Source organism: Nelumbo nucifera, chromosome 8, assembly GCF_055504915.1.
Source record: "Nelumbo nucifera cultivar China Antique chromosome 8, China Antique-T2T, whole genome shotgun sequence".
NCBI classification, from domain to species: Eukaryota; Viridiplantae; Streptophyta; class Magnoliopsida; order Proteales; family Nelumbonaceae; genus Nelumbo; species Nelumbo nucifera.
Window position 1 is genome coordinate 10,577,141 of NC_142656.1, and position 18,904 is coordinate 10,596,044.

The 18,904-nt window shown below is 39.2% G+C and overlaps 3 protein-coding genes across 4 annotated transcripts; 2 read left to right on the top strand and 1 right to left on the bottom strand.

The window, feature by feature from the left end:
• Positions 1 to 293: 293 nt before the first annotated feature.
• LOC104592203 (uncharacterized) lies at positions 294 to 3,773 on the top strand. 2 transcript variants are annotated; one of them, XM_010251429.3, is made up of 5 exons: positions 294 to 811; positions 1,127 to 1,164; positions 1,628 to 1,898; positions 2,481 to 2,767; positions 3,206 to 3,773. In XM_010251429.3, the coding sequence occupies exons 1-5, from the start codon at positions 437 to 439 to the stop codon at positions 3,645 to 3,647; spliced, it is 1,413 nt and encodes a 470-aa protein (XP_010249731.1). In that variant the 5' UTR covers positions 294 to 436; the 3' UTR covers positions 3,648 to 3,773. The 2 variants fall into 2 exon arrangements, with proteins under 2 accessions (XP_010249731.1, XP_010249732.1); XM_010251430.3 differs by having other exon boundaries at positions 609 to 811; positions 1,621 to 1,898.
• A 463-nt stretch (positions 3,774 to 4,236) lies between these two features.
• Positions 4,237 to 9,487, top strand: LOC104592202 (P-loop containing nucleoside triphosphate hydrolases superfamily protein). Its single transcript, XM_010251428.3, has 4 exons — positions 4,237 to 5,097; positions 7,734 to 7,803; positions 8,307 to 8,469; positions 8,927 to 9,487. The coding sequence occupies exons 1-4, from the start codon at positions 4,560 to 4,562 to the stop codon at positions 9,143 to 9,145; spliced, it is 990 nt and encodes a 329-aa protein (XP_010249730.1). The 5' UTR covers positions 4,237 to 4,559; the 3' UTR covers positions 9,146 to 9,487.
• Positions 9,488 to 12,530: 3,043 nt separating this feature from the next.
• LOC104592204 (large ribosomal subunit protein eL37z) lies at positions 12,531 to 13,547 on the bottom strand. Its single transcript, XM_010251431.2, has 4 exons — positions 13,410 to 13,547; positions 13,136 to 13,271; positions 12,912 to 13,013; positions 12,531 to 12,804 (listed from the first exon to the last, which is right to left on the bottom strand). The coding sequence occupies exons 1-4, from the start codon at positions 13,410 to 13,412 to the stop codon at positions 12,761 to 12,763; spliced, it is 285 nt and encodes a 94-aa protein (XP_010249733.1). The 5' UTR covers positions 13,413 to 13,547; the 3' UTR covers positions 12,531 to 12,760.
• Between the last annotated feature and the right edge of the window lie 5,357 nt (positions 13,548 to 18,904).

Consider the following 18,904-nt stretch of genomic DNA (forward strand, 5'->3'; position numbering starts at 1 on the left):
GATTCTGCTGCATTGTGTTATATATACTATACTCCACTCACTAATTCTTTTCCAGCCGTCCGATGTATTTTTCGCGGCCGTATAACGGACGGTAGCTTCGGATTCAAAGATCCTCACTCAGCTTCATGCTTACGTGCAAGCAAAATGTTCTAAAAAACATTCTTACTAGTTAAAAATAGGGTACTGCCATTGTTTTTTCAAAGTGGACGTTACTTGTACAGTTAAACGTGAGTGCAGCTTTTAGCAACATCCTAACCGGTCTATAAACAGAAATTTTTTGGATAGCAGCAGTTGTGCAAGGGGAGAGGAGACTATGATTGGGAGAGATCAATAGACCGTAGACCAGGCCTTCTCTTTCTTCTCTTTCCTGGTTTTCTGGGCTTCTCTGTGTGTTCTATTCGTCTATCTACTTACACAGTTACACCAGTCACCGGCTATGGTCTGTGGTGCTATCTCCATCTTGTCCTCCACATCTTCGTTTCCATCCTATTCCAATGACGAATCACCTTCGGCAACTGCTGCTGCTGCTACTACTACGACTACTACAAAGAGCAGATCATTGGAAGTCTCGAAATGGAAACCCAAAGGCGTGAAACGAGTTTCTTTCCGCTTTGCTCCCCGAGCTTTGGAGATTGGAGCTTTTTCGCAGAAACCAATCGAAGATGGTGCTTCCAATAACTTTCCTGAGAATAATTCCATTGCTGATTTCATGAGATTCCAAAGAGGGAACGGGGGAAGCAATGGTGAGTTGCAGACGGCAGTTGTCAGCTACAGAAAGAAGTTCCCGTGCTCTCTTCGGCCTTTTCTTCAGGTGTGTGCTGCAATTCTCTTATTTCTTCACCTTTTTTTTTCTTTTATCCACGTAATGTTAGTATGGAAGCTATCGACAACAAAAGAGTAGGATTTATTGAACATTTGAAGTGAAAAAGAACAACCCAAGAACCCGGGGGGGGAGGGGGCAAGAATATTGAAGACCTGTTTCAATTCAAGTGGATTTCAAAGGATTGTGTTTCCTAAACTTAATCAGTTGCCTAGTTCCTATATATATTAAAGGCCAGTTAAGTAATAAGTTTTTTAACATTCTTCTTGAAGATGCTACTTATCAGCTGATGTTTTGTTTCTGCAGGTTGATTTGGTGTCCACAATACACATCGCAGATAAAGAGTATGCTTTTTTATCTGATTTGTTTTGTTTCCTTTCATATCTCACAGTGTTGTAGTATTAGATTTAAGCTGGATAAGAATATTTTCTTCTGTTGAAGGTTGGTGTGGTTTAAGTCGATTAGGTGTTTTTGTTTATTTCCAAAGTTAAACATTGTTGAATCATTCGTGGAAGGTTCAGGGAATGAACCAAGTCCCTTCCCATTTCCTCCTTGTCAAGACTTCTCTGAAGTTTGTTGAATCTTACAACCATCTTGATTCCCAACATCATTATCATATGTTTAATCTCTAAACTTGCTCTGAACCAAGATTATTTTCTAGTTCAAACTTGTGTAAGAAAAGAGGTGATAATTTGAAATTTTGTTTCAGCAAAATTTCTTGGCATATATTTTTTTTCTTCTGTTGTTGGATTTTTTTTTTTTAAATTACAAAATTCTAGTTTGAATGATGCTAATCTCAGCATGCAGGTATTTTGTGACCCTTCAGGAGGAACTTGAACACTATGACTGCGTTCTTTATGAGATGGTTGCAAGCAGAGAGAGCTTAGAAAATAGTAGAAACCCAACTGCTACCAAAAAACTGAAAGGTTCAAGATCACATGGATTCAATATTCTTAGATGCATTCAACGGAAAATGGCTCGAATTCTTACTCTTGACTTCCAATTGGACTGTCTTGACTATCAGGGTGAAAATTGGTACCATGCGGACCTTGACTATGAGTCCTTCAAGGTTCTACAGGTATCACTTTTTTCTATGATCAATATTCTCTATTTTAAAGTCTGTACATAAGCACACATGCATTGAGGATATTAAAAGCAATACAGCATCAATAGAAATACAAATCCTATATAGTTGGGAGTTGGGACAAGGCTTAGCTGAGTTGAGTTAACAGCATTAATGGAAATACTAAGGACGTTGTCTAATAGAGGCCTCCAGAATAGTTGACTATTTTATATTTATAATGGTACTTCTTGACCAGTTTACATAATAATTTTTACTTTTTATCTAGATAGGCAAGAAAATTTGTATGATGTTTCCATCTATATGCAATAGAATTGCATGTTGAAGCAGCAAATGATTTCTCTCATACATAAGTTCCCCTCTCATTTCTCCTCTTCCTAGAGGCTGGTATAGTTTTAAAATTTAACTTTACAAGAGCAAATTTGGCATGAAGTGGTTAATTCTGGCATTAAAAATGTCTAAGCACAGTTAATTTGCATACAATAACATTTTTCTGCTCTTGGAATGTTAATAATGACACAATATCTATGGGTAGCCTCTTAGTTGATGTCTTTGATTATACTTTGTCATCTGTTTCAGCTGGAAAGAGGTGAGAACTTCTTTACATTTTCCAGAGAAATGAGCCTTAAATCTATGAAGGCCATAGTGCAGCCAGTTAGTAGTCCTGTAGATCTTGGTCCTTGGAAATCCAAGCTTCTATGGGCTTCCTGTGTGCTACCCATGCCCCTTGTTGGCCTTCTCATTATAAGAAGCATCTGCTTAGATCTGCAAAATGAGACATCTGAATATCCAGAGGTGGAGGCACTGTCCATGCTTGATTTTGGTGCTGCAATGAAAGTTTTCTTGGCAAAGAGGATAACTTCTGAGTAAGTGTAAAGTTTCCCTCCCTAATGTTCATAAAAACTACATGAATATCCCATGTGCTATCCAGGCTTAATTTTGGTGGTTTCTGAATTTACTTTAAACATAAAAATCATTTTATCTCCTTTTCCTGAGAGGAGGGCTAACGAGTACTCGTTGCCTTTTAAGTTGGAAATTTACTACCATCATTCTACTCCTTGTCTGTAGTATTATAATTGTTTTGGAATGAATCTACATCAATCAATGGCTAAAAGTTAAAAGACCATTGGATCCAGTGGTGCCTTATTCACTAGGTGCTTACTGCTGAGATAAATTTGTGAAGTATTGAAGATGCCTTGCACTATTGATTGCCTGCTCTCATAGTCAGTTATCACATTTTTTGCTACAGTTTTTAAGGGAAAGGCATGTTTCTCAATGAACTAACATCTGTATTGCTCATGAAGGTTCGCACGGGCAATAGCAGATGTGGAAGAGAAATCTGTTATCCTTGGTGAGAGGAACAAAGTTGCAATAGAGGCATTGAAGAGGGCCATTGATGAAGGACACAATAAGATTGCGGTGTTGTATGGGGGTGGGCACATGCCAGACTTGGGTAGGAGGTTACATGAGGAACTTGGTCTGCTACCATCACAAGTTCAATGGATAACAGCATGGTCCATAAGGAACCGGGAACTTGAGAGTCAATCATTCCCATTCCTGAAGACTTTAGCCAAACTATCAGGTTGGCCACTGAATAGGTACCAGACTGTGGCATTGCTCATCTTCTCCTTAGTCCTGGCATTTGATCTCTGGCTCTGGGAGCTCTTTTTCAGCACTGCGTTGAACTGGGTCTCTCAGGCTGCTTCTGAAGTTTGTCAATTTATTAAGAATGCAAAGATGGTATAATAATCTCCATGGTGCAGTGTTTAAGTTACATTATTTTTAACTAAACATGGAGGCCTCCTGTAGATACCTGTATAAATAACCAAAGATTGTAAGCCCTCCTGATTTAATAAGCATTAACCATTAGAAGCATTAAAACTCCTCGGCAGATAAAAACTTTGTTGCTTTTGTCAATAATCTTCAGATGCCTTAAATGTGTAATTTGAAGATTAGAATGTTTATGCTTTGAGTGAGCCCATATCCCGGAGGCTGAAAATTCTAATCTCAGGCTTTGAAATGGCTAAGAGGGCATAGATATCAAAACCATCACCATTGAATCAACAGATGACAGACTTGATGGTGGTATGTTGTCAACTTGTCATTGTGGTTAATTCTTATTGTCCAACAAACAGAAAGGGCCTATTTGTATAATTCTCGAAAATATTGAGGGGGAAATTTTAAGAAGTTTAAAAAGTGAAGGGGAAGTTAAAGCATTTTTCGGAACAAACAGGGGAGGGTTGAGTAATTTACCCAAAAGCAAAATATCCTTTTTGCTCGAAGAGGGTCCATATTCCATTTGGCTTAAAATGGTGAAAAATCTACATTGCTAGTCGCTTGAACAGATTCTTCGCTAACACGAACCAGGAGGGAACAATGAATTTGTCGTGATTTCATCCACCCTCTTTGCCGGTAAAATTGAAAACCACTTCCCCTATACAAAGCTTTGTCTCTAACATTACTTGAACTATGGAGTATTGAGAAGCTTTTTGAATCTGCTTCTTGCCCTTCTACTACCAGCTGACATCTCTTCCCTCTTAAAAGCCGCTGCTTTCCATAAGCTTGGTGCCATAACAAGCTTAACCTCCTCCTCCTCCTGCCTAAGCATCGCTAATATTTCCTCACGGAGTGAAGGAATAAAACCAGTAGACTTGAGACATGACGTTTCTCACTCAACTCCCGCGTTTCTACACCCCCTTCTCCGTCCCATCGTCTTCTCTTTATGCCCATCTTTTCCTTCTTCCCAAAACAAGATTGCCCACTACTTCTACATACAGTTGCATAGCCAAATCTGCTATCCCCTCACAATCGCTCTCAATTTCGCACTTTTCTTCGATTGCCGAGATTTCAGAAGATACCCAAAGCGATATTCACAACCATTTGGTGATTCCAGAGGAGCCCCAGATTGAAATTCCCCTCGAAAAACTTTTTGTTCCTCCGGAAACCGATATTTCATCTGGGTCTACTCCGCTGAGCACTAGGGTGTTGAAGGGTTCAAACATAGTTCTTAGCAAGTATGCAAGGGACGCCCAGATAACGCAGGCGGAGTTTGTGAAGAGCAGTACGCGGACGGAGCACTGCCCTTCGGATGGGCTGCCTGAGTTTGCTCTTGTCGGCCGGTCAAATGTTGGAAAGTCGTCACTGCTTAATTCCCTAGTTAGGCGGAAGCGGCTTGCGCTCACTTCGAAGAAGCCTGGTTGGTAGCCCCGTCTCTTTCTCTTGCTTGGTTTCTTCAATTTTTACTGAGATTAGTTGCAGTGTATCCACATGCCTAAAACTCTTGGTAGCAACTAGTTAGTGTGATAATTGGTATATTCATTTTTTGCCATTAATTACAATGACACAAGCTCTTGAAAAGGTAGACATTGGATAAACTAGTTTTTCATTTTCTTTATTTTTTAAGCAACAGTGGATAAGCTAATTTATTTTGCTGGGAATAGGATTTACATGAGGTGGTAGGGTAGTCGTTTATATTCTTTATGCAGATTGGCTTGAGTGATGAAAAAGAGTGAAGAAAAAAGTATTACTAAAAGCATGAAAATAAATGCCAGATGAGATAATGAATTAAGATGCAATTTGGAAGATCAAATGAATAAAAAAATGCAAACAGAAGTGAGGATGCAGACATATTGAAACAGCTCATAGGATAATGGTGAGATTTTTTATGTTTCAATTGATTCATTAAAACATATACCCACCACCAACATCAACAAGTCTTGATAGTTTCACTTGAGAACCACGAACTTGAGATGAAAGAAATAGCTTAAGTAGAATGATTAAATGAGGAAATGTTTTCATGTAATTAACAGAAGCATGTGGGGACATGGAAACTTGGACGGAGACAGGAGAAAGGTGTTGGGAACTAGCAAAAACATTAAGGGACACATCAAGGAATTGGGCATGGAGTCATGATGTATTGTTAAATTCCTGCTTGCTTAGTGGAATTAGATTTATCCAATAGGTCTTGGTTGTGGGAATATCAATTTTACATGGGACTCATCTACATGAATCCATAAGTCAACGATGTGTTTCATTGGCCATGGAAGGCAACTTGTTTCCTTTGTGAAACTGGCCTTTGCAGCTTTGAGTCTGTTGACTATGTTATGCTTGGACCTTGAGGGCGAAGCGAATAGGTATCTAGACTTCGTCATTTTTTTACAAGTATGGATATACTCTATTTGTCTTATATCCCAAAGACTTCCCTGGTGATTTCTCCTGTTTTATTGAAGGTCAGGTGCTTCTGAGGGCTGTATATGAAAGTATAAATATGCATCTAATACCCTCCCTGTCTCCCAGGGACCTGCTACATGATAATATATTTTGGGGCTCAATAGGACCACAAATTTCCTTCTAACGCCTTATATTCATAGGGAAACTTTTAGCTTTAAACCCTTGTTACATAGACAAAATAAGCCCTTCTTTGATGGCCTTTTTTCAAATGAGACTTTGGACGGTTCATATAACTTGGGTAGGCAATGGAATATAAGGTTGACATTTGACTAGGTAGTGAATATGTGGCAGGTCCAAAAGGTCTGTAATCCAATGGACTATTCAGATCAGCCAGAGGGTTTCTCCACATGGCAGAAACAGGAAACAAGTTTGGATGTTGAGGGAGATTTGCTAGTTGAGCTGATCAAGAACTTCCTTCCCCCAACAAAGCACATGCATGCACACGAATATATACTATTTCCTCTCTCTGCACATACAGGGACTGCAGCACAAACACACAAGCACAATAGAAGCTTTCTAGAGCCAAAGTGGTCTACTGGAATGATTATAAAAAAAAAAGTCTATTGGAATTATTTATCAAATCCCTCCATGGCATCACTCTTGGATGCGCAACCCACCTTTGTTCTTTATTCTTTTTTTTATTCCAGATTGGAAAGAAAAATATTGATGGAACACAAGAAGGTTTACCTCATTTTGTATATTTAGTTTATTTTTTAACTTGCATATGCTTCTATACCTACTATTATCTATGTAAGGGAAGATGAAATTATGCATGCATCTTTGTAATCTATTGGTCCTACAGTTTGCCTTGAGTAGCTATTCTGAAGATAGTAATGAAGTTATGGTGGAGTTTCAAAAGGTTCAGGAGGCATGTTAATAACCTGGAAATTTATCAAAAAAAAAAAAAGGTTAATAACCTGGAAATTGGATCTCTTACACCTAGCCTATATCAGGTAAACCTATCAAGACAAAAGGAAGACCATCATTGGATATGGACAACAGTATCAAAATGGTTACGTATCAAGGAAGAAAGAGGCACTTTTCCTAATCATCCCAACTTATGTTGAAGGAACCACAAGCATCAAACCTAATTCATTGTCCAAGCATAATTTGTAGATAATCTTGGAAGTTTGTTAGGAATATATGTTACGTTATGTTTGATTGATGATTCAGAGATTTATTCCGAATAAATCATGTACCATGACAATGTATCACGTTGCTTAAAGAAATGTTGGCTACAACAGCTAAATGCCATGTATGATCTTGAGAGGATTGCCTGTGTCTTAACAACTTGCTTAAACTCCAATTCTTAAACCTTGAATTTCTTCCCTACCTGAAGCTAGAAATTTTGTTCTTTGGGATCATATCTATCCTACAGTGCAGCAGTGTAGCCTTTTTTTTCTGGGAATCTCATGGGAAATCCCCCTTTCAGACATTTTTCAAATTTGAGCATACATTTAAAGAAGTAATATTGCTCTTGACCATAATATTCTTTGTCTTTGAAAAAAATATATATTCTTTCAGCCTTGAGCTAGTTTTTAGTTCTTTGAAATGTTCATGCCTATAAGGTTAACCGCATAAGAGTTCTTTCTTTACTTGCAGGGAAGACACAATGCATCAACCATTTCCGGATAAATGATAGCTGGTACCTAGTGGATTTGCCTGGATATGGGTAAGATCAGCAATACAATTTTTATAATCTGCACTTCTCTCTCTGCCATTGGGATATTCAATAATGTTGACAAGGAAACTGTGAATGGCATGGTTAATACCTCTTAGTTAGAGTCGTAAATGTTTATGACTGGAGATATTTCAAGCCTTCTAGGGAATGCTGGAATGGGAGGTGTGGGGCCTCCCTTAATCTCCTCAAGTTTACTTTTGTTTTTAGGGCTTGAGCACATACATTTGTATACATTTCTTTAGATATCATATTTTGAAGATGTGACAGGAAAAAAAACATTTTAAAATTTCTATGAGATTCCATGTTGTTCCTCTTTTTATTCTGCTTATATATGCACTTACATCTTCTGAAATTGCCCAATCTTTCTCTATCCTGAATACCAAAAATGGCCATCATTATCTGTAGCTATTCCATTATTTATTATCCATTACTGTTTTTTTATTATTATATTTCCCATTCTTATAACTAAAAACTAAGCATATATTTTGATGAAGATATGCAGCTGCACCACAGGAACTTCGCACAGATTGGGATAAATTTACCAAAGACTATTTCCTCAATAGGTCAACACTTGTCTCTGTATTCCTCCTTATAGATGCAAGCATTCCTGCAAAAAAGATTGATCTTGAGTATGCCAGTTGGCTGGGCCAGAACCAGGTAAAATTTATTTGTTTGCAAAATGCTTGTAAACTTTGCCTACAGACACACGGTGGAGTCATGAAAAGACACACTATTAAGACAAGGTTGGAGTTGGACATGTATTCTTCATGGTCCCGTCTTGTCTGTAGGGCAAATAATTCAAGGAGTTACAGAAAGTTAATGTTTAGTAGCATTTCTCTATCTGGGTTATGTAGAAGAAAATAACATAATTTTATTGTTTCAAGAATCAAGTAATATCTTTTTTATATGGAAAGTTTTGACAGACTTTTTTGCCCGCATCATTACCTCTCTATTAATTGTTCATTTTTCTACCAGACACAGAGAAAGTATGTTGCATTGGTTTGCTTTTATTTGATGAAGCTGTCTTCTTCACTTCACTCATGATGAGTTGCAGGGAAGATGTGGTGTAGTAACGCTTAGTTGATTTTCTTTCCTTTTCTCTATATTCCACCAGATCCCCATGACATTGATCTTCACCAAATGCGATAAGCGGAAGAAGAAAAGGAATGGAGGGAAAAGACCTGAAGAGAATGTGCAAGACTTCCAAGAGCTTATTCGTGAGTTCTTCCAAGCAGCACCACCATGGATTATGACCAGCAGTGTTACCAATCAAGGTCGCGAAGAAATACTACTGCACATGGCTCAGCTTCGAAATTACTGGCTCAGACACTAGGGAAGTAAGTCGGGCTTTTTCTCTATTCATCCTGCTAGTCTTATTAGAAGAGTGCCAGAAAGTGCTATTGTAATTTGGGTGGTGGGATGATGAATGATGGCAATGCTGCCATGAACCTTAATATTCATTCTGTGCTGCTCAGTGCTCCCCACGGATGTCACCTTATAAAATGTTTCTGGCACTGCATCTGCATGACCCAGCGTCAGAGACTGATTATCCCTCTTTAGTTGGCCCCTGACATGGACGGAGCTTCTTCTAATTTTGTTACACAATCGTCCTCTTCGTTGTCGGTGTGGTGTAATCACTGTAGAGATAATAGCATCAAGACACCTTACAAATGAATGTGTTGCGGGCACTAACTATAATTTTATACTTTTTTTTTTTTTTAAGTGACTAAGTAAAGCTTTAAAGGGTCCAATCCAAGCAGACGCAGGAGGCTCATGCATATTTATTTGCTTGCAACTGCAAAGCCGATTGTGCAAGCAAAATACCAATACGACAATACCGGATCTCGTGCTGTATTTTAGTATTACTATTACCTGGGGAAAAAGAAATAAGCAATAACCACCCCCCCCCCCCGTGGCAAAAGACAACCAGAACCAAATCCTGAAAGGCTGAAACTTAATTTCGCAATCTTGTTGTCCATATTTACAAATGCTGGCTGGGCCAAGGTGGTTTAAGTTCGTTATCACTGATCAGTCCCACATCTGACATCTCCCTTAAATCCTCGGCTCCTGAGTAGCCGCCTTCAATTTCAAGATAGGCTACTAGGCAGGTTCAACAAATCGAGGATTCTGGGGATATTATTATATTGTTCATTAGCGGAAATAGTTGACTAGTTGTTAATGAGACCCTGCCTTAGAGTGAATTCGCTTCTTCCAGTGTCACTTTGATTTCAAGGTGTTAACTTGGATCAAATGCCGCATGCACCGGAGTTTGGGAGGTTATGGGTTTGGGGGATGAGTTACCCCTACCCCCCTGTTGGGTAGCATCATGGAGACAAAAGAAAACTTGAAAAAAAAAAAAAGCCATTTTAATTGTGATGACAATTATTTCATTTTTTGTTGATGCCCCTATTTTTGGCACTAGCCAAGGTCCCAAACCCAAGTCATTGATCAGGTTGAACACATCATCTACTGAGCTATAAATAGTTTAACAGCTACGCTATGCTATCAGAACCGAATCAAGGTTCATTCAAGGTCTCATACCCATCCTAAATGTTTTTTTTTCGAAGTGCACTATCACACATTCTTTGGTCTCGGTTCAGATTAGATCAAGGGCGTTCAGAATTTTTGTGTATTGATACTTTGAACCAGAGTAGACCCAGACACGCACTACGGTTTCTGGATCAAATCATTAACCATGCCGAGCATGCGAAAGAGCTGAAGCTGATCACATCAATTCGATAGTACAATGATTAATGGGGTCAAACCGCTTGAGCCCCTTTATTAGCTTTATGGTTGGCCTGAAAATCTAAAAAGTTCTTTCTAGGAAGAATGACGGTTCAGCTCACCTCAGAATGCACTTCTCTAACAAGGTAAGCAACACATCCCAAGGCTTAACTCACGACAAAGTCTCGGAGCTCAGACACCCCAGCCATTATCTATCTCTATGCTCCGTCATCCATTTTAATTAATTACAGTAACGTAACTTTCTGATCTAGCATTTAATTAACATTCATTCTGACATAGTATTCATTATGCCGGCAAAAGACATGGCTGCAATGCGTAACGGCAACAATTTCAGTCGTAGGCCGTAGCCCTCGTAGGCAGGCCCACTCCAACTAATCCTCCGAGAAAAGAGCTTGGTGAAAAAATGTGACATTCAATGAAGCCAGTTCAACTTAGACTTATTATTAAGATCAAAGCCTCAGCACAGTACAGAACAGATGATACACAAGATTTTACTCATACAAATGACTTCCAAAAGCTTAGCTGATGTATGGCTTCGATGATGATTCCTCACACTTGCTGATTTTATGAAAATCTGTGATTATTGAAATAATTTTTTGTTATTAGTACCATTTCCTACATGCATGCCGATTTTTTAAAAATCACTTTTAAGATTGTTAGGCAATGATTTTCAAGAGATTATTTTTCATTGAACCACTAGAACACCTCGCCCCTGCCACATAGGATGCTACCTCACCCAACAAAATCAAAGTTGCTTGTAAATCAGGGAATCACCAAGTATGTATTTGGTTCCGTTGGCATTTATTGAAAAAACACCACCACATAGACAGGTGGCATCTATTGCATATGAAACAAAATGAAAAACTGTTTGGTTTTACAGTTTATCAAATAAATGGAAGAAAACAATACTTTGATTTTTGTGCATGGGGCATTTAGGAAAACATCAAATTCTTGTTTCCCCTGACGCCCCAGTGTTTCTTGAAACCAAATGCTGATGTTGAACACACTTTAATAGGTATTAATCTGAGATGGAGAGTAAAGAACCTTTAGAGTGAAACCTTCAGTCCCTCACCCATAAACATAAAAGGAACCAAACACCCTCCCCAAATGTGGTGATCCCCCTCACCCAAGCCAATTTCAAGGATCAATTTTTTGCTGATTTCCCAAAAATCAGCATAATTGGCCAACCAAACATGAAAAAAACCAATGGTTCTTCAATTTCTATGTGGATCAGACGTGGCACCAATTTCTGGCAAATCAGCATCAATGCCAAACATCACCTTAATTTCTTTCTTAAACTACTTTGTCATGCAAGCAAAGTCCATTAAACATCACCTTAATTTCTTTCTTAAACTACTTTGTCATGCAAGCAAAGTCCATTAAACATCACCTTAATTTCTTTCTTAAACTACTTTGTCATGCATCAATGGCAAATCAGCATCTTTCATGATCAATCAATAATCAAATATTTGTTTGTAGAATCAAACAAAGTCCATTCAAACGATGCAACCTAGAGAACTTGGAAACAGACCATTTCTCCCAATATGCAAAGATCTAATCACTAGAAAGCGAGAAGAAAAACCCCATGGATTCACTAGTTTTAAATTTAGAACCGGCAGAATGAACATCACACTGATGAGAAAAATCAACTTCCCTACAAACATTCCTGTTTCCACCAAGATTACTCATTCAAATCAAATCTTCCAACCCCTGAGACATCCCTCACGTTTAAGACTTGATAACATTTATCAATACCAACTCATGGGTCCATCTCGAAACTCCCAGTGAAACATCAATATTTCACCATCATTTTTATCCAATAACACGTTTTTCAACTCTACCTACTTCGAACTATCCAATATTTCACCATCAATATTCCCTCTGGAAACCTACACTGCAATCACTTGCAACTGATTGGCCACGTAAACATACATATATGCTATTAATAAAATAACAAGTGCATAAGAGAAAGGTGAGAGTAAAGGTTGATTCTGGAATTAGACATCCAAATTGTATTTCAAAATGAAAACCAATTGCTTCAAATAATGAAACAAAGATTAATAAAAGTAGTAAACAATTAATCTCCAGTACAAAACTTCTACTGCTAAAACACTCATCGGAGGGGATCTTAAAAACCAGTATTCATAATTCAAATACGACTGAAGCTAGAACAGACTCTACCAAAATTACGTCCACATACACCTTAAGAAGCGGCGGCTCCCTTCTTCCTTGGAGCTGCTTGAGTACCTGAAAAATAAACACAGTAACAACATTAGCTTATAAAGTAAACCAATCAAGCATACCTCAGCAGAACAGAAATCCTGAAGAATAATGAAAATAAAGGGCCGGATTACCTTCTCTAAAGTTACTCTTGAATCTGCGCGGGAGATGGCGAAGGTACCTCATCCGACCTGTTCCAGTGGTCTTCCTTCGGATCGCCTTCACGCTCCAGTTATCTAATACAACAACCAAAAACCGCAATTGATCAGGAGAAAATAAATATCGAATGGCCAATGCATCAAATAGTAATCGGTGTCAAAAGAATCTAAATGTGAGAGTAGATCAATCGCTCGCTTACACTTCCTGATACGGCTCGAAGGGAACCCGCAAGCGGCGCATGTGCTCTTCTGAAGGTGAAAGCTGCGGCGCCCGCACCTCACACAGAGAGTGTGAGTTTTGTTTCTCCTCTTACCGAAGCTTCCTGTACCTTTTCCCTGTTCGCATCAAATCAAAAGTTAGGGTTCATACGATTCCTAAACAGCAGAAAAGGAATAGAAAGAGGTAGATTTTCCTAAAGATCGGAATTTGGAGAAAATCAGTGAGATGGAGAGATTAGAAAGCGACGAACTCACCATTAGCACGGTTGCTCAGAAACCCTAGCTTCGCAAGAGGTTGCTCTACTGGAATACGTCGTATTTATATTGGAAGGACGGATCGGGGTTTTAGGGTTGGAGAGGTCTGATATGAGCGCATTTTAGCTAGGAATCGCAACTCGGGGCCAGAGTGGGCTGACTACATACTTGTTTTCTTGATCTGGACCTAGGCCCAAAATCTGGGACAAATCGTTTGGCCCAATCCAATCCAGTAAAGGTTTTCGCGAATTGAGCCAGCCACGCCTCTCCATATTCACAGGACAGGAAACCCGGGAAATCATGGTTTTAAGTAGCGGATCAGGTTAGGTCGGGTTGAGGTCAACCCTGACCCAATCCTAACTGTTGAACCCCCAACCTAATTCTAAATCGGGTTGGGCTCGGGTTGGCACAATTTTTCAATACTATTTTTTTGAGGTTGGAAAAAATTTATTTATAAATTACAGACTGCAGCCCTATATTATGAGGGGTGGTGATACTTAACCATTCAAACTTTCATTTGCAGCAAAGGCCTACACAGAATTTTCAACCAACACTTTGCCCTGCCATAAGCGTCTAATTAGGTGCTGTTTGGCAAGTATAAGTGTTTATTGGAATAAATCATTTATTTGTGTTTGGCACCAAGCTTTTTCAAGTGCTTATTTCATGTTGGGTGTTTGGTGTTTTTTTTTTTTTTTTTTTTCCTTTCAATAAGCACTTATCCATTTAAAAAGATAAATTTAACCCTCATTTTAAGAGTTCCACATCAAGAAGAATGTTCACCAATTGCATGCACAAGTTTCTGATTCAAGCTTGAAAAATCCCCTAACATTTTGGAAAAAGAAATTGGTATTCACTGGAAAAAAAAAAAAACAAGTAATAGAATTGGACGACTGTAGTGATTGTTCGGTTGAAGATGAGAAAACCAAAAAAAAAAAGAGTAGAGAATAATGTTCACAACTTGAATGTACGAGCTTCTGGTTCGAGATTGGGGTAGTGTTGCCTCTGCTATAGGGTTTGTGAGAAGAATAACAGATAAGAAAGTTTCATCGAATAGAGAGACAATCCTGTGTTCTTCGAGCAAAGGGCACTATTTGGCATTTTGAAATATAATAAAGGGAGTGTTTTGGGGATAAACTTTGGCTGTTGGGGGCCAACAACCTCTGCTGTTAAGAATATTTTTTGGGAATGCCACGTTATCATAGAGTGGGGTAAAATAGTAATTACTCTCTATTTCTTTTTTAATCATAATCATAGACATGGGCGCAAATTGGTGAGTGTGTCCAGCCTAAAAATTCTCTCAACAGCATAGACTGTTGGCCCTCAACAGCCAAAGTTAACTCGTGTTTTGGAAGGTAAAGTTCAAATATAAAGTCGAAATTCCGGGCTTCTTAAATAAGCACTTATTTCAAGCTTATTTCCTAAATGCCTATAAGTGCTTATTAGTGTGGTTCCTACGCAAAATAATATTTTTAAGCACTGCCAAACTTGGCCTTGAAGAAAATCTTTCAATAGCCCATATAGCCAAAAGACGTATTGAGCTTATAGGTCATGTCTTTAATAGATATCCCGATTTACCATGACTATTGGGATATTAAATGAATAATTTTAGGCATGGAAAGACGGGAAGTGAAGTTTCCTAATTTTCAGCCATTTCAAGCTTCTACAAGCTTTATGGGATGGAGGTCTTTTCGGTTTCCCATCGTTTATTGCCAAACATAAGAATATCAGTTAACTTCAAAAAAGATTCTCATGCGATTGTCATGTGCATGTTTAAATATTGTAAAACCTTAAACTGCCCCTATATCATTTTAAGAGACCATTTTTGTAGAAAATTGATAAAATGCAATCAAAAGAAAATAAATAAAAACAAAATACAAAAAAATAGAAAATTGCATAGTTTAATAAAGAAAGAGAGGGAAATAATGAAAATACTAAATTTTCAAAAGAAAAAAAGCTTGACAGAATATAAAATACAAAAAATTGCAGGCAAAGAAAAAGATACAAGTACATAAAGATAGAAAAAAAAATACAAAAGAACACATAACTTTATGTGGACATTTTTGTCATTTTACCTTTATCATTAAGGCCATCAACAATGTAAAAGCAAAGTGTTGAATGTGAAAGTTCAAGGTGAGTCTTTCTCACAAATGAAAGTCCATGGGCTAAGTGTCAATAATCCACAATATAGGGTGGTAATCTATAATTTATCCATTTTTTTATCAATTACTTTAACATTATTATATGTCCAAGACAAAGTCATGGTGCCTTGGGAGTATAATACATATTTACATTAGAAAATGCCTACCTTTGAATTTAAAATTGTTGATACATAGTTGGATTTTAATTTAATTGATTTGGAACGACCAAAACTAATCATGTCATCATTATAATTAGGGCACGTAATATAAATCCAAGCATTAAATAATTGATTTGGTTTGGTTTGATATAGGTTTTATTGCATTTATTCAAACCACTAACATTCCTAGATCAATTAGTAGGGGTGAACATAGGTGGAACTGGAACCTAATTTATTAAGATTGGTTTCAAGTCTACTTCTGGAATCTATTCTTTCTTTACCCCTTTTTTAAAAAAAGAGGAATTTGTTCTTTAAAAACTTGATTTTTAATAATAATAATAATAAGGTCCAAAATTTATACTATTTTTATTGACTAAATTGAGTAATTTAATTTGTATATTATCATAATATATTAATATAAAGTCCAAAATTTATCATTATAATTTAAAGTTTGTAATTATTACCTTTTACATTACTTAATATATTCAAATATTAAATTGAAGACACATGATCATGTTCTTTTTGTAACCATTTGTGCTTGGGTTCAAATCTTTACATCCTCAAAGTATTTTGGGATTTTTTTCAAGGCAAATTTAGTTTCAAGGTTGGTTCTTTGAATCGATTTGGTAGAGTAAACCCCTAGACCCTAGAATTGGCTTGGGTTGGGGTTGGTTCCAAGAATTTGGAACTAAACCCCACTCTGTAGCAAATATGGTAGGGTTGGTTCAAGGCCAACACAAGAGTAGTTCTATTTGGTTATAAGTAAAACTTATCCACTTGCTTACGCCCATCGATCAATAATTGATGACCCAATAGTCAAGATGGTCACTTGGTACCTCTTGTTTGGGTGGTGCCCTAGTTGGTCGGAGCTGCCATATGAGTACCTCCGTGGCAAACGTCCTCGGACCACGTCAACGCATTGCTCACCTACAAGTGTGGATAACTACATCACTAAAGACCTCAGATAGAAAAGAAGTCCTGCACAAACAAGGATAAGCAATGCCTCCCAAGGATAAGTGCCCTTGCTAGTGAAGGTGGAGCTCCTCGAAAACCTAGGTGGGGGGGCCTTATCCTAATGACCCTATAAGGAGTGTGTCTAGGTACAACTTAGACACTCAATTATTTAAAGGCATTTCTCCTCAAGGTAAAGGGGCTTCAACTATTGGAACTCTCTAAGAGTTCTAGCTTTCTTGGTCACTTACTATTCTCCTCGACTCGACCCAACTCAGCCCCAACCGACTACATCACCCCATTATTGACTTGAGTAATGGAGTGCCTTCCTAGGGACCTCGTCCTCTGAGCTTTGACTCTTTCCTGTTTGTAGATCTCCTTGGTGCACGACTTCGTCCTTTCACCTTGGCTTCGTCCAATTGGTAGGATTATCTGTTGTGTGTTCAGTTCGGCACACCCCGAATTGGACAACGTCAGATTGGCGTCGTCTGTGGGAATTAGAACAAAAATCCTATTTCTAATTTTCTCTCTCCTTGTGCACCGAAAGAGATCATGCATCCCAAAAACACCTTCGACTGCTTTGACGCTCACTCCCAATCTCGGGGATCCCATTCTCGACACAGCTTTCCCCCCGTGAAGTTCAGCCGCAAAACTAGGTGAATACTAAAGAATTCAACACTTTACAGAAGAAGGTTGACGGCCTCATCCTAATGATAGAAGCATTGGGGCAGTAAGGACTTTTCCCTACAGTAGTGCAACCAGCTCCATGGGTGCCTATAGTGGTTGATCCTCATGTCGAGGACCCAAAAGGAGCCCCGCAGATCCTTCGATACTTCTTGATGTGTTTATCATACTGCACACACCAAGTGCTCTCCATGGTGACCTGGTTGAACTCTAACGGCCAAGCACAAATACTTTGGATTCCTAGCTTAGATTTGGTGAAGCGGGAACGACGTCCTCACCACTCATGGCCTGAGGATGACCAACGAAGACCACTTCATGGTGTCATAATGGCCTTAAGGAAACAAGGACCCATGGCAATCCCCTCAACCTAGTGTTGAAGGAAGAGTCAGCTGAACACCATGGTTGACCCATTAAGGAGTAGCCGACTAGCTCCAAGATGACCAGGCTCCACCAATCCCCCTAAGAAACCTAAGAGCTTGGAAGTACCTCGACCAACTAGGCTTGGGGGTCGCCTAAGCCACCAAATCCGAGACCTCGACTAGCATAAGACCGAGGATACTTAGCCATGAAGTCTAAGACCTCAACCATCCTAAGACTTCGACCACCTAGTTATCAAGCCCGAGACCTTGGCCACCTAGCCATCAAGCCTGAGACTTTGGCCAACATCAAACCGAGGCCACCTAGTCATGAACTCCACAACCTCGGCCATCATAAGACTTCGGCCACTTAACAATCAAGCCCAAGACCTTGGCCCACATAAGACCGAGGCCACCTAGCCATGAAGTCTGCAACCTCGGCCATCCTAAGACTTTGGCCACCTAGTCATTAAGACCGAGACCTCAACTAGCATAAGACCGAGGCCACCTAGCCATGAAGTCCATGACCTCAGCCTTCGTAAGACATCAACCATATATCCATTAAGCCCGAGACCTCAACTAGCATAAGATCGAGGGCACCTAGCCATGAAGTCCACAACCTTAGCCATCGTAAGACTTCGGCCACCTATCCATCAAGTCTGAGACCCCAATAACCTAGCAATGAAGTCTGCAACCTCGGCCACCTAGCCATTAAGCCCAAGACATCGGCCAGCATGGGATCGACCACCTAGCCATGAAGTCCTCGACCTCAGCTATTGTAAGACTTTGACCACATAACCATTAAGCCCAAGACCTCAAGTCAACCTTACCTTCGGTCTCCTCGACCTCAACCAACTCAGTCGCACCTTTGGTCTCCTCGACCTCACCTTTGATGTCTTTAGCTCGACCAACTCAGCCTCACCTTTAGTCTCCTCGACCACGGGCAATTCGGATTCACCTTCGGTCTCCTCGACCTCGGCCAACTTGACCTCACCTTCGAGCTTCTCAACTCGATCAACTCGGCCTTACCTTTGGTCCCCTCGACCTTGTCCAATTCAACTTTACCTTCAGTCTCCTTGACCATGGCCTCCTTGGCCTCATATTCAGTTTCCTCGACCTCGACCTCATCTTTGGTCTCCTTGACCTCGGCCATGTTGGCATCAATCTTTAGTACAAGCTCGACAACCTCTAGTTGAGGCCTCGACTCA

Excerpts from the sequence above, each read along its gene's own strand:
- LOC104592203 (XM_010251429.3), top strand. The coding sequence starts at position 437 with ATGGTCTGTGGTGCTATCTCCATCTTGTCCTCCACATCTTCGTTTCCA. Across the intron at positions 812-1,126 it reads CTCTTCGGCCTTTTCTTCAG|GTTGATTTGGTGTCCACAAT; the intron begins GTGTGTGCTGCA and ends TTGTTTCTGCAG. Across the intron at positions 2,768-3,205 it reads GCAAAGAGGATAACTTCTGA|GTTCGCACGGGCAATAGCAG; the intron begins GTAAGTGTAAAG and ends TTGCTCATGAAG.
- LOC104592202 (XM_010251428.3), top strand. The coding sequence starts at position 4,560 with ATGACGTTTCTCACTCAACTCCCGCGTTTCTACACCCCCTTCTCCGTC. Across the intron at positions 5,098-7,733 it reads GCTCACTTCGAAGAAGCCTG|GGAAGACACAATGCATCAAC; the intron begins GTTGGTAGCCCC and ends CTTTACTTGCAG. Across the intron at positions 8,470-8,926 it reads GTTGGCTGGGCCAGAACCAG|ATCCCCATGACATTGATCTT; the intron begins GTAAAATTTATT and ends ATATTCCACCAG.
- LOC104592204 (XM_010251431.2), bottom strand. Across the intron at positions 13,014-13,135 it reads TTCGAGCCGTATCAGGAAGT|ATAACTGGAGCGTGAAGGCG; the intron begins GTAAGCGAGCGA and ends TTGTTGTATTAG. Across the intron at positions 12,805-12,911 it reads CAAGAGTAACTTTAGAGAAG|GTACTCAAGCAGCTCCAAGG; the intron begins GTAATCCGGCCC and ends TTTATTTTTCAG.